The sequence below is a fragment of the Canis aureus genome, chromosome 6 (assembly GCF_053574225.1).
Source record: "Canis aureus isolate CA01 chromosome 6, VMU_Caureus_v.1.0, whole genome shotgun sequence".
NCBI lineage: Eukaryota > Metazoa > Chordata > Mammalia > Carnivora > Canidae > Canis > Canis aureus.
Window position 1 is genome coordinate 60,623,938 of NC_135616.1, and position 14,924 is coordinate 60,638,861.

Below are 14,924 nucleotides of genomic sequence, written 5' to 3' on the forward strand. Positions count from 1 at the left end.
GACACTAAGCAGAGGCCAAGGGAGAAGCAGGCTCCCCGCTGAGTAGGGAGCCTTCTGGGAGCTCCACCCCAGGACCCCGAGGTCATGACCCGAGCAGAAACCAGGCCCCCAACCACTGAGCCACGGAGCCGCCCCAAGGCTCCATCTTCATAGGAAACAACCACCGGTGGCGATAAGGGAAGGGAATTCTTCTCCAAGCGAATGCGTTTATCCCCTTCTTTCCTGAGAACGGGTTCTTGACGGGATGAGCACTGGGTATTATTCTGTATGTTGGCAAATTGAACACCAATAAAAAATTTATTAAAAAAAAAAAAAAAAGAACAGGTTCTTAGGAAGCCCCAACATTTTTGCTTGGCTCGGCTCCGCCCAAATCGCAATCTCCTTCCCTGCCTCCAGCCAAAAAAAAAAAAAAAAAAAAGCCACGCCGACCTAAGAATGCCTTGAGCGTGCAGCCGGGTGGGGTCGGGGTCGCGCGTCCGTCCGGAGGAAGACGATCGCAAGGTCAAGGTCAGGGGCAGCACCCGCATCAGCCTCAACCGACAGGCTCTGGGTTCCTATGGTTACGTGGTTTCGCCCTGCATTTGGCTTTTAGGAAAATATGAAAAACGAAAAAGCAAGTTGGGAGAGAACGATGCAAGCACGGTTGTCTTAGGGGAGGCTGGCTCCCACCTGGCGGCGCCTCGGGTGGGGGCCGCGCGGGGGCGGGGGGCACCCCGGGCACCGCTGGCGCCTGCGCACTGGCCACGACCTGCGGGCGGGAGCGCCGCGGTGTAGACATATCCGCGCTCCTGCTGTGAGAGCAACCCGATTAAATATTTGTGTTCTCCGTTGCTGCCGAACCTACGCTGCGGGTAAAACCGCCGCATCCCCGAGGGCCGGGATGGCTGCCTCGCGGTCTCCCTCCGCCGCCGGCACCGCGGGAGACAGCCCCCGGCGAGGGCCGCGAGAGCTCGGGGTCCTGCGTTTCTATGGCGACACACGGCGCTTCCCACGCCTGCGGTGCCGCGGCGGCGCGGCCTCGGCCTCGGCCTCGGCCTCGGTGCGCCCCAGGGCCCCGCGCGTCGGGGGGCGGGGCGGGGCGGGCGGCTCCTTCCGGGGCGGGGCTCCGGCGCGCCCCGCCCCCCGCCGCGTCAGGTGACCCGAGGGCGCGCGGGCTCCTGGCGCGGGAAGCGGCGCTGCTGGAGGAGTTAGGAGCCCGGCCGTGACGCCGCGCCCCGTGGGTCTCTCTCTCCTGTTGCTGCAGGACGCGCGGCAGCGTTGCCAAATGCGAGGACACCGCTGGCTTGTTTCTAAGTTGACTTTCCGGAGCGATATTTCAAGTGACTAAAGAGAGTGGTGGGAGACCTTGATGGTTATGTCTCTTCCGAAGACGCCCTCCACGTTCCTAACCTCCGTGCCCGCACCTGAGGGCAAAACGTTAAAGGTGTCTGCCTCCAAGGAGGAGACGGGTAAGGTTCCTCACAGATCCCGCACACCGACAGGGATCGTGGCCCTCGGTGGAACTCACGGCCCCGGTTCCCCTGAATCCCAGATTCCAGGATGCCGTCATTACTTTAGTTTTTACACTACACTTGTTTCAGTAAAATCAAAAGCCATTCCTTTTATAGTTCTTTTGAGCCGGAGGCCTGCCTCACCACTACACCTAAAGACTTTTTTTCAAAGGATGTTGAGTTCTATATTGCTATGACTTTTTATTTTTTATTTTATTTTATTTATTTTTTTATTTTTAAGGATTTTATTTATTCATGAGATACAAAGAGAGGGAGAGAGAGGCAGAGACACAGGCAGAGGGAGAAGCAGGCTCCATGCTGGGAGCCCGACGCGGGACTCGATCCCGGGACTCCAGGATCACGCCCCGGGCTGAAGGCGGTGCTAAACCGCTGAGCCACTCAGAGATCCCCAGCTATGACTTTTTAAAAAAGATTCAGTTATTTATTTTAGAGAGAGAAAGAGGAGGGTGAGGGGAGCAACAGAAAGAGAGGAAGAAAACCCAAGCATACTCCCCGGCCAAGTGCAGAGTGCGAGGGAGGCTCGATCTCGCCACCTTGAGATCATGACCAGAGCGGAAATCAAGAGTCCTGGGCTTGGCGCACCTGGGTGGCTCAGTCAGGCCTCTGCTTCCACCTCCTGTCCTGAGCCCAGGGTCCTGGGATGGAGCCCCACGTCTGGCCCCCTGCTCACTGGGGAACCTGCTTCTCCCTTCACCTCTCCCTCTGTCTGCCGTTCCAGCTGTTTGTGCTCTCCCTTGCTCTCTCTTTCAAATAAATAATATAATTCATTTAAAAAAAGTCATATACTCAACTGACTGAAGCATCCAGGCACCCCTAGTTGTTTTGAAGGTTTTATTTATTTATTAAAGATTTTTATTTATTCAAAACATAGAGAGAGGCAGAGGGAGAAGCAGGCCTGGGCCTGATCAGGACTCGATCTCAGGACCCAGGGATCGCGACCTGAGCCAAAGGCAGACATTCCACCACTGAGCTACCCAGGCGTCCCAGGCACCCCTAATTTTATATTGTGTTAAATTCACTGTTTTAAGTTCCAGTAGTTGTATGAAAGTACTTTTTTGGTACCTGGGCTCTGACTTTAAAGAACCAGTTCGTAGCGGGTCTCAATAATTATTCTAAATGACAATAATTCCTTAAGATTTTCATTCATATACAGATGAATGCAGAACTGCACTAAAAGAAGAATCCACTAGACTCATCCCTACTCCCATTATGCCAAAAATCCCTCCAACACCTTCATCTTGTTTTTTTAAGGGAGATTGTCCTAAAGCCCCCTCCAGCAATTTTTCCCCCTTCTTGTTTCTTGTGATGTTCTAAACCCATTTCAGACATTCAAGAGGTAAAGAGATTTGGTAATGCGAACTTTGGAAGTTGTGCTGGTGAACCAGTAAGGCATGATACCTCCTTATAGGAATTAATGATGATGGAGCAGAAGGCAAGCTGAGGGCAAAGCACAAGCTGACACCCCGCAACCCTCCCAGCTCCCCATCCTGGGTGGGCTGTGTGTGACATTCCTCAAGCACTCCTGGCTGCCCTAAGACTAAGGGAAGGGAAAAACAAATGATTTGCTAATATAGATTAAAGTCCCACAAGACACAAGTCTCCGTCAGTTTACCAGTGTCTTAGTGATTTACAGAGAAAAAGCATTCTTATTAATAGTCTAACTTTCAGAGACTCATAATTCAATTTTCTGGAGCCCTAACATCATCCTCCCTTCCATGAGTAATGTGGGAAATAGAGGCATAAGGAAATGTGAACAAAGTTAAGTTTCTTTATGACCTTTTGCTTATTGACAGGGACTTGTAATAGAAAAAGTAGAACACATTCCTCCAAAAAGCTCTCAAAACTGTCTTAATCCCTTATTAGGAGAAAAACAACCTTAACTGGGTAATAGCCAGGCCTCCAGTATCCTATAAATCTTCTTTAGCATGTCAAAGTTCTTTTTGAAAACCTTTTTTTTTCCTTACCTCCCCCAACTCCCAAGTATGTAATCAGCTATTCCTCAACCCCAGGGCAGCAGCTCTTTTTGCCCACAGATCCTGTCCCGTGCTTTAATGAAATCTCTTTGCACCAAAGATGTCTAAAGAATTCTTTCTTGGCCTTTGGCTCTGTACCTCACCAACATTCCAAAAATATATCGTTAACATAAACCGTACTTCGTGAGGGGCATAGATTAGTGGAGAGATCTGTGAGAGTGACAACCCAGCTCTCCTTGCTGACTTCATAGGAGGCCCTTTCCTGTTTGTCTCCATTCCCTATCTTTACAACTCCCCTGCCCTACTCAGGCAGAATAGAACACTCTTTGTACAGCTCTTACTCTGCCAGCTTGCTCAGATTATTCCACTGTCTTCATTTACAGCAATCCTGATTCAGCTTTTTTTTTTCAGCTTTTAATCTTAAACCCAACTCAGATCCCTTTTGCTCTAAAAATGCCCCAATTAATGCAGTTATTCTCACCTTTGGATTTATATAGAAATAATTACTAAATAATTTGACCATTTTGAAGAGAGATTTCTATTGTCCTTTTCACATCAAAGGGGGAAGGAGATGTTTCCATCATTTTAAGGCTTTTCACTGAGTTGAGCAGGTAATGGGAGTTTAATTTCCACCTTTGAATTTGGAATAATGGCAGTTCATGTTCACGCCTCAAATTTTGGAACTGTGTGTGATGTAAGTGTGAGGAGGGCAGGCAACATGAGGGTTTTTTTTTTTTTTTCTTGACTAGATGATGTTCAGTATTTATTTATAAAAAAGATTTTATTTATTTATTTTGAGAAAGACAGCAGGAGCAGAGAGAGGGAGAAGCAGACTCTCCCCCTCCATTGAGCAGGGAGCCAGGATTTGGACTCAATCCCAGGACCCTGAGATCATGACCTGAGCCAAAGGCAGATGCTTAACCCACTGAGCCACCCAGGTGCCCCAGTGGTGTTCAGTGTTTAAGATATTGTTGCTATTCTTGGCAACCAGAAGCAGTGTTTGCTGTTACCATACAGGTAGTATTGCTGAGACAGCCTGGGAATCTCCCAACTAACTACAAGAAAATTGCAGCAGGTTTTTCTTTCCTGTTACTTTCTTAGGACTTCCTGAACTAAAGGAGAAAAAAAGTATAGTGGATCATCCTAAACCCCTCCCAACATCCCTTCAGAATGAGTTCATCCCTGAGGAAGTTCTTCTTTCTTTGACCTGTACAGCCAATGCTGGTCCTTGTCCTGAAAACTTACTGCCTCCTAAGAAAATTAAAACCCCAAAGGTGGGTATATACCTATATGAAGTACTTGGGAACATACATCTTTTTGGTATCCAACTCATTAGGTATTTGTTGAGCATATTATTGTTAAAAACCAAAATTTAATAAATTTGAGGATCTAACTGACTTTATTCAACAATTCATGAATCAGGCAACATCTGATATAGGAAATGGAAAGGAGTTCAGAGAAGCTGTACAAAAAAATAGAGGTTTTTTTTTGTTGTTGTTGTTTTGTTTTTGTTTTTTAGAAAGTGGGAAGGGACAAGGAAGTTGTAAACAAAAGAAAGGATTATTGGATTATTTTGGGCAAGGTCATCTTCTCCTGGGAAGGGGTGGGAGCCTATCAGACTGATGACCTCACTAGTGCTGGTCAGGAACTGCCAGCTGATTGGCTAAAAATGCCACTCTTGGAAGATGCCAGAACCTCAATTAGGTAAGGTGTTAAGTGTTGGCTTGCTGATGTAGGGCTTAGCACAAGTTCAGGCTTGTTGTTTCTTTTTTAATGTTACATATTCCCAATTATCTTTCAAAATACTCTAAAATTAATCTCCTAGATTGAAAACTAAAATCATTTTCACCAGTGTTTCCAAGGAAATGCTTTTTCTTTCACTTTTGAATTGTCCCAGTTTCAATTATTCTCCATAGTATTGATGAAGCAGCATTTTGCTCTCATTCCCGTAGGCTATCCAAGGGCCTTTAATGTAAACATTGCAAAGGGTTAACAGATTTCATTTGACCACAGCGCTCTCTGCTGTATGTTCATGTATTTGCTTTTTCTTAGGGTACTCTTCCGCGTCCTGCTGACCAACTCTGGTATCACCCTATTCGAAGAAATAAGTTCAAATACTTGATTGACCATCCTGTTTCCCTAACTGGTGCTGGAAGGTAAAGAAGGCAGATGGGTCGATGCAGATGAAGAGAGTCGTTTTCTCATCTTATTTCTTTGGGAGGGGCACAATTGGAAAAACCATAGATGCAAAGATTTTAAATTTAAAGCTTACAAGATCTTTGATGAGTCACAATACAATCTGAAGGCGGCACAGGACCACCCTTCTGTGTGTATGATCATTAACTCTACTGGCTTTTGGTTTGTTTAGATTTGCTTTTTTGCATGCCTTTCTGTATTTGTCCACTTACTCCTCTGTCCCTGGTTGTACCCTCCAATAGGGAGAGTGCCTGTTTCATCTGTACATTTAAGAAGAGTGAGGTAACGCAGCATCATGAATACTTTGAAAAGCAAGTGTAGGGCAGCCCCGGTGGTGCAGCGGTTTAGCGCCACCTGCAGCTCGGGGTGTGATCCTGGAGACCTGGGATCGGGTCCCATGTTGGGCTCCCTGCATGGAGCCTGCTTCTCCCTCTGCCTGTGTCTCTGCCTCTCTCTCTCTCTCTCTGTCTCTCATGAATAAATAAATAAAATCTTTAAAAAAAAAAAAAGGCAAGTGCTTACTCCCTGGTTTTTCTTAAAGTGAACTCTCCATCTTTAGATCAAATTAGCAAACACTATTTATCGTTTTTATGTCATTCCTAAACACATTCTGAATGTCATGGCTTTTCCTGTGAAGATTGTGACTTGCTCGTTTTCTGTGTGTAATCCACTTATCAGTTGCATGCCGCTCATGAGATATCACTTCATCTGAAAGAAATAATATGTAATATTATGGCACATTAATATATAATAATAAACATGCTAATATGTGGATAGGTTATTTAGTCTTTCTGAGTTCCATATTCTCATTTATAAAAAAGGAGTAATAGACTTACTCCATTTTGTGTACCTTTCAGGGATATTGTAAAACATATTTTAGAGGAGATAATGGGCAGAGCTATATATGTATGTAAGCTCTACAGCCAATGTGGGGCTCGAACTCACAACCCTGAGATCAAGAGGCATGTGATCCACTGACTGACCAGCTGGGTGCCCCATGGTTAGTGCTATTTTAATATAAGCTATTATTATTCAGCTGTGTCTCAGTGCTAGAAAAAGTGGCAGGAACTTGGGCTATTAACTTTTGTGTCCTGGGGCTTTAGTGTCAGAGCATCTGTATTTTATATTGTGCCTTCAGATCATGGTTATAATTATTTCTAGTTATAATTAGTAGTTATGAGATGTTTGAAGTACTTTGAAAAAAATAATAAGCTGTATCTGAATGAAGCAATAACCCAGTATTAAAGTTTTAATGTCAAATGCCTTCTGACTTGGAATTTTTTTTAAAGATTTTATTTATTTATTCATGATAGAGAGAGAGAGAGGCAGAGACACAGGCAGAGGGAGAAGCAGGCTCCAAGCTGGGAACCCGACGCGGGACTCGATCCTGGGACTCCAGGATCGTGCCCTGGGCCAAAGGCAGGTGCCAAACCACTGAGCCAAAAATTCCATGACTTGGAATTTTTAAGCTGTGAAGATATGTATTGTGGTAAACAGGATAATGGCCTCCCCTCAAAATGTTCTCACTGTACCTCAGAACTTGAGTACTTACTTTACATAGCTAAAAGACTTTGCAGATGTGATTAAGGTTAAGGACCATGAGATGGACGGAATAACCTGGATTCTTGAGATGGGGCCAACCCTATTGCCTGAGTCTTTAAAGTGGAAAAAGAAGGAAGTTGAATGAGTCAGAGAAGAAGGAGGACACAGTGGAAGTGAGAGAGAAGGAATTCAGTTTATGATTGCTGGCTTTGAAGATGGAGAAAGGGAGGACATAAGCTAAGAACTCTTGTTGACCTCTAGAAGCTGGGTATGGCCCTCAGCTGGCAACCATCAAGGAAACAGGGATCTTAGTCCTAGAACTGCAAGGAATTGAGTTCTGCTAACAACTCCAGTGGACACAGAAATGGATTTTCCCTTACAGTATCCAGAAAGGAATACAGCCCTGTCAACACCTTCATTTTACCTGTGAGATCTAGGTTGGGCTTCTGACCTATAGAACTGTAAAATAATAAATATGTGTTGTTTAAGCTGCTAAATTTGAGGTAATTTTTTAAAAAGATTTTATTTATTTATTCATGAGAGAGAGAGAGAGGCACAGACACAAGCAGAGAGAGAAGCAGGTTCCACGCAGGGAGCCCAACACGGGACTCGATCCTGGGGTCTCCAGGATCACACCCTGGGCTGAAGGTGGCGCTAAACCTCTGAGCCACCCGGGCTGTCCAATTTGTAGTAATTTTTAAGGCACCAATAGAAAATTAATACATGTATTTATAACTAATAGTATTTGTCACAAGAGGTAACTTGTCTAGCAACCTTAAATATTTAGAGCAGAGCAGTGAAATATAAAACAACCCAGCAGTAGCCTTTGTGTAATATTTTTCGACAGTTTTATCAGTCAGAGTTCAGTGCAGAACTAAAACCTATGTTAAGCGATAAATCGAGTATTTAAAAAATTGTTGGAAAAAAAAATGTTGGAAGGGCTAAAGGAGCATGTATGAAGCAGTACTTTTGGGAATAACTCTCAGAACAAGATGGAATTAACCTACCATGAAGGGTACTATATCGAGGGCTGCCACAAGAGTTCAAGCATATGTCCCCTTGAATAGACATTTGTCCAAAGATGGTAAAAATGGCAGATATGCACATGAAAGATGCTCAACATCATTAGCCATAAGAAAATGCAAATCAAAACACCTGGGTGGCTCAGTCAGATAAGCATCTGCCTTCAGCTTAGGTCATGATCCCGGGGTCCTGAGCCGCTCATCAGGTTTTCTGCCTGGCAGGGAGTCTGCTTCTCTGTCTAACCTCCTGCCTCTGCTTCCTGCTTGTGCTCTCTCTCTCTCAGTCTCTCAAATAAATAAAATCTTTAAAAAAAAGTAAAAAGGAAATGTAAATCAAACCATGAAGCAATACTATTTCACACCTACGAGGATGGCCATAGTTAAAAAGCAGACAATAACAAGCATTTGTGAGGATGTAGAAACATCGGAAGTGTCATGCCTTGCTGGTGGGAATGTAACATGGAGCAACCTCTTTGGAAAATAGTTTGGCAGTTCCTCAAAAATTTAAACATAGGCTTACTGTATGACCCAGCAATTCCATTCCTACGCATATACCCAAGAGAATCGGCAATGTATGTCTGCACGAAAACTGACTGAATATTCATGGCAGCATTATTCATGTAGCCAAAAAGTGAAAATAAGCCAACTGTCATTTGATGAGAAAATACACAAAATGGGATATACAATGGAATATTATTCAGTCATAAAAAGAAGCCAAGTACTAATACCTGTTACAACATTGATGAACTTTGAAGGCATGCTAAGTGAAGGAAGCCAGTCATAGAAGGGCACGTGTGTGTTTCTATTTATATGAAATGTCCATGATAGGCAAACCTATAGAGATAAAAAGTAGATTATTGGTTGCTAGGGATGGGCCTAGGAAGGAGAGGGGAATTACTGCTAATGGGTAAGGTTTTTTTTTTTAGCTGGGGTGATAAGAATAATCTAGAATTAGATACTGGTGATGGTCATACAACTTTGTGAATATATTAAAACTTGTAAATTGTGAATATACTAAAGTCTTGTACTTTTTAAAAAGGTGAATTTTGTGGTATGTGAATGATACTGCAATTAAAAAAAAGAAGAATTCCCTTAACTGTGATCCAAGGATCTGGAAACTGAAATCAAGAAGCTGTCACTGCTGTTACTGCCCTGCCCCTCTGGACCAAGGTAGCTGGAGAGTGGATTCTGGAATGTTTCATGAAAACTGCTTTTCCATGATGTTGCTGGTAGAATAAGCAAAAGACATGACAGGAAAGTGACTTCTGTTTTACTTCTGCTTCTAAAGTCTGTGCATCTGCTTGTTCACACCTGGAACCTTACCTGCAGGGATGTCTGGGAAATTGCTTTCCAACCCCTCCAACCCAAAGAGGGAGCCAATACACACTAGAGTCTGGCACATTCCAGTACTGCCCTAGGTTTCAGAAATATAACCAGACTGTCCTCAAGACACTTCTAGCTTCAGAAGTCATTACCTGAACTGTAAAGAAAAGATTATATTGTGTTATGTACACTCTGTTTAAGAAAGCTGTGAAGAAAAAAAAAAAAAAAGAAAGCTGTGAAGTTTTAAATACATTTTAGAAAGACAATAGTTTTTAAAAAGCATACCTCAGTTATTTGGAAAATCGATCTCTCTGAAATACCTCATTCTTTGACAACATCAGATAAAAGACCTACTTACTTATGAACATAACCAGTGATGAATTGAAGAAGAACTCGAAGTATGAACCCAGTTTGATAATCTAGGGATCCAGTTTTTGTATTATGGCTAAGAATAAAAGTTTGCTTTGTTTTTGTTTTTGTAACTAAAAATAGATTTTCCAGAGGAGTGGAAGCAGGTGGTTTACCACAAGAATTTTATAAGAAATAAAACATATTTCTATTTTTAATGAAAAATTGTTTGATTTTTTAAAAAGATTTTATTTATTTATTCATGAGAGACAGACACACACACACAGAGCGAGCGGCAGACACAGGCAGAGGGAAAAGCAGGCTCCATGCAGGGAGCCCGACGTGGGACTTGATCCCAGGTCTCCAGGATCACGCCCTGGGCTGAAGGCAGCACTGAACCGCTGAGATACCTGGGCTGCCCTAATGAAAAGTTGTATACCAACAAATAAACTAAATGTTTCCTCTAAAAAATAAAGTGAGGTTCAAAAATAAAATAAGGTAACCAATAATTTTAATAATAGAAACATAAAAGTCTCCTATAGTTACTCTTTGAGACAATTTGAATGACAGTTACCCAACTAACATTTCCTTTACAAAGATGTAGGTGTGTGTGTATATATGTATGAACCATTCATTGTTTTTAGCCAGTAGAGTTGTATTGGCCAATCTATAGCAGTTATTGGTGAGATAGTGATTGATGTCCCATCATCCTGAGAGCAGCTTTTTTTTTTTAAGATTATATTTTTTTATTCATGAGATACAGAGAAAGAAGAAGAAACTTAGGCAGAGGGAGAAGCAGGCTCCTTGTGGGGAGCCTTATGCAGGACTCAATCCCAGGACCCTGGGATCACACCTGAGCCAAAGGCAGATGCTCGACCACTGAGCCACCCGGGTGCCCCTGAGAACAGCTTTTTAAAAAGACAATTTTATTAAAAGAACACACACACAACACTTCATTGAGATATCTTTGCCACAGAAATTGAGTATGTTTAAGGTGTATAACTTGATTTTTTGTAAGTGTATAAATTGTTAGATCACAGTCAAACTAAATGACTTATCTGTCACCTCCATAGAGTTACCATTTGTGTGTATCTGTATGTTTGTATGTGTGCGGCAAGAAGATTAAATTTAAGATCTATTCTCCTAGCAGATTTCAAATATACAATACAGTATTGCTAACTATCATCACTGTGCTGTGTGTTAGATCTCCAAAACTCACTCATCTTGCATTACTGAAACTTTGTAGTTTTTGACTAACATTTCCAGATCCAGCCCCCCATACCTTCGCATCTGACATATAAATGAAATCAGACAGTATTTGTCTTTGTCTTGCTTCTTTCACTTGGAATAATGTTCTGCATCTTCATTCATGTTGTCACAAATGGCAGGATTTCCTTTTAAAGGCTAAATGACATTCCATTGTCTACAATCCACATTTTCTTTAATCTATTCATTCATCAGTAGACATTTATCGCTATTGTGAATACTGTGGCAATGAACATGGGAGTGCAGATATTTTGTCAAGATCAAGATTCATTTTCTTTGGATATAAACCCAGAGGTGGGGTTGCTGGGTCATATGGTAGTTCTATTTTTTACTTTTTTGAGGAAGCTCCATGCTATTTATCACAATGGCTATACCAGTTACAATTGAGGGGAGGGACAGAGACATGTAAAAATCATGTGCTGTAAGGGGCATGATTATAACTGCTATAGAAGGTGAATCTGGCAGAAGTGTGTAAGAATATACTAGAGAGACTTGAGAATCTATGTAAAAAGTAGCAAAAGCTTGGATTAGTGATTTGACATTGGCAAGAGACAACAGGGTCAATGCTAGAATGATATGAGGGGGACTATAAAGTTAATAAGTGTTAGTGATAGATGGGAATTTAGAGCAATGGATGGGAAGGAATCAATTATGTATGCAGAGCTTTTGATGGTAGAGTGGTGGTACTTCCTGATAGAATGAATTAGTGAGGATAGGAGAGTGGAAAGTTAGAATGGAGGGAGAATTATTCACTGGTAGGTAGAGGTAACAACTCTAGGTGAGATTTGATGGCAATCCTAAGAGAGAAAGCCCAGGGTAAGAAGACAGAGGAAGCGAGAATGTTGCAGAGCATCTCCATTTAGTAGGCAGGAAGTCACGGAGAAGCCCAAGAATGAGTAGTCAAGGCAAAAGAACCTGGAGAGTCCAGTAACACAGGATAGAGGAGAGGAGAGTGTTTTTAAAAAGAGGGATGATCAATCCTGGGAAATATTACAAGGAAGTACTGGAAGAGAAGAGCTGATGACTTAACAGTAGAAAGTCATCAGCTTTCTTTCTTTTTCTTTTTTTTTCAGTCGTTAGCTTTCTAAAGTGGTTTCAGGAGAGAGAGGGATGGAAATTAGACTGCAAGGAAATTTCAAGAAATCTGATTAACACAATGTGAGAGGTCAGTTGATCGATGGATCATGATAACATAACAGCAGTGCATGATCAAGGGAAGATTTTTAGAAGGGGAAAAGACTTGAGTAATAGACCAAAGGGAATCTCCAAGAGAGGAGGACACACACAGAAAGATTGGCAGAATAAGATTCCAAAGGATGTGGGTAAAAATGAAATGAAGGACCTCAGTGGAGGAAATAATCCTGGGGAAGAGAATATATCTTAACCTAAGGTTGAAGGAAGGGAAAGAATTTGTGGTGTGAATGAGAAATATGAGGTGGAGAGGAGGAAGATCAGCGTAGGGATGGCTCATGTCTAGTGTCTCCGCTGTCTTAGTGAAGTATGAAGTAAGGAGATTGGTTTTGTGCCCCTTTTCACCCAAGGGAAGGATGTGTGTGGACCTTACCCGTCTCTTATCCAGGTGCCAGACAGAAAGTTTATTTTGTAAATACATTTCTCTTATTTTTTAGGGATATTTCTTTTCTGTACGATGTTAAATATGTTAAAGGAAAGGCCAGGGAGAGTTTACTTTGTCCCCCACGTATGGAACATTCATTACAGTCACATGATGGTGTCATTGTGCCTCATAAAGTAAGTATTTGACAAATAATTTCCTCTCTCTCTAATTAAAAAAAAAATCCTTAAAATATAAAGCAATGTTGTACTGTAATAACAACCTGAATTGCTTATCAGTTTTTGAAAAAGATTTTATTTATTTATTTATTTATGAGAGACATAGAGAGAGGCAGAGACATAGGCAGAGGGAGAAGCAGGCTCCCCACAGGGAGCCTGATGCAGGACTGGATCCTAGGACGCTGGGATCACACCCTGAGCAGCAGGCAGACACTCAACCACTGAGCCACCCTGATGCCCTGCTTATCAGTTTTTATAGCACTTTCTAATTATTTCTAGGAAAAGGTATTTAGTGGGAAAGGATCTATGATACCTTATTTTAAGCCATTTTTCCAAGCTACAGTTATCCACTTTAATCTAGAAAATACAATAGAGGAGAATAGATTTTTTAAAAAGTTTACACTTCAAAGTTGTAGAATTCTTATTTTTGGCATGTTGCTAAGGGAAATTTTAAATTCCTTTTGGAGTTTAAAGAGTCAGTGGATTACTGAATGTGTGGGACACGTGTGAATAATATTAAGACCAAGGTTGTTCTTTAATTCATGGTTATTTTTTAAATGTATGCTCTGCTAAATGTTTTTTACTACATCTTATGGTCCATATTACTAATAACATTATTTCCGTAATTAAAATCTCTTAATAAATAGCATCCCTTTGGGGTAGGAATGTTGATTTATGCAATTTAGCTTTTTTAATTTACTAATGTATTCATTCTTGTCCTTCTTTCTTTTTAAGCCAAAGAAACTAACGGATACCTTGCTTCCTGAAGAATTTCATATTGTGTCAAATACAGGAGTTGCAGGTTTGGAGTGTTATGATGAGTGAGTACTATGGTATATACTGAATATCTGACAAGTGGAACTGTTTCCTCCTCCCCAGACATAGAGGAACCTGAGAACAGTTCACCCATGTTCCCAGGTAATATCTACATTGAAATAAGGAAACATTTGGCTTTCCATCCTAAATTTAAGAAAGGTGTCAAAATGAAAACATCTTCTTGAAAAGAATTTGGGCTTTTAGTGATCAAATTGTTCTCAGTCTTTTCCTACTGTTTAATTTTGAATTAAAAAAGTGGATCTTGTGTTCTGAATGCTTGTCTCGGCCTCTTTAGGAATGATTTTGAGCAGTGGCCAAGGAGACAAATGAAAGTAGCCTTCTGAGCCAGTGTCTCATGATGCACACCATCTAGGGCTTGGCTCCAGCTTGCACACTAGTCATCTCCAGTTTTCTTTGTTTCCTGCTTATGGGATTGAAAAGATGATCTTGCTTGTTATTTTCTGAAACGTTTGAATATTTCATAGTTTAAAAAACTAGAACTTTGGACTAAGGTTTCATAATAAAAATCTTCAGAGGCTGTCACTCTTTTTACTTTTCCAATTCACATTAAGGCATTTTCTTATGACAGTGGGTTTCAGAACAATATTTTGCCAAAGAGAACTAAATGGAATTCATTTTGGAGGGAACTTTTTATTTCTATATAATTTTAAATTATAAAAGTTACAAAAATATGACAAGCAACTCTTATGTACTCTCTGTTTTAACTCACTGAATATTTACATTTTCCTTTCTTTACTTTGATACACATACACCTACATTAAAACTATTCAAGATTAAGTTGGAGGGGGGAAAAAGATTAAGTTGTAGGTATGACCCCTTTACCACCGAATACTTCAATGTCTGTTTCCTAGCAACCCAGAAATTATAGATCTTTTTGATGACTTTTTTAGCTTCATCATTTTTTCTCTGTTTATTAGTTAGTATTTTACCACATGGGTTCATGGATGTCTGTTTTTTTTTTCCAGTGGTTTTTAATTCTTTACTATGATTATTTATTCTTATGTTCAAAATTTTTTAGATTTGGCCAATGTTAGCTCCTTTGAGCTGGCTCTTATGTTCTTTGGACATGTCCCCGTAATTCTTTGAATGTTCCCTTATTTTCTAAGAAATATCAC

At 41.4% G+C, this 14,924-nt stretch overlaps 1 protein-coding gene across 7 annotated transcripts in view; it reads left to right on the forward strand.

Moving 5' to 3' along the window:
• AXDND1 (axonemal dynein light chain domain containing 1) overlaps window positions 1-14,924 on the forward strand; it is a 103,673-nt gene that overhangs the window by 2,574 nt on the left and 86,175 nt on the right. For 4 of the 7 annotated variants that reach the window (XM_077901864.1, XM_077901861.1, XM_077901867.1 and 1 more), the window contains exons 2-6: window positions 1,244-1,448; window positions 4,586-4,758; window positions 5,537-5,640; window positions 12,810-12,930; window positions 13,708-13,793. In XM_077901864.1, the coding sequence (XP_077757990.1) occupies window positions 1,349-1,448; window positions 4,586-4,758; window positions 5,537-5,640; window positions 12,810-12,930; window positions 13,708-13,793 (584 nt within the window). In that variant the 5' untranslated portion in view covers window positions 1,244-1,348. Of the gene's footprint in view, window positions 1-484; window positions 508-1,243; window positions 1,449-4,585; window positions 4,759-5,536; window positions 5,641-9,283; window positions 9,415-12,809; window positions 12,931-13,707; window positions 13,794-14,924 lie in introns of those variants that run through there. The other 3 variants (XM_077901862.1, XM_077901865.1, XM_077901868.1) reach the window with 3 other exon arrangements.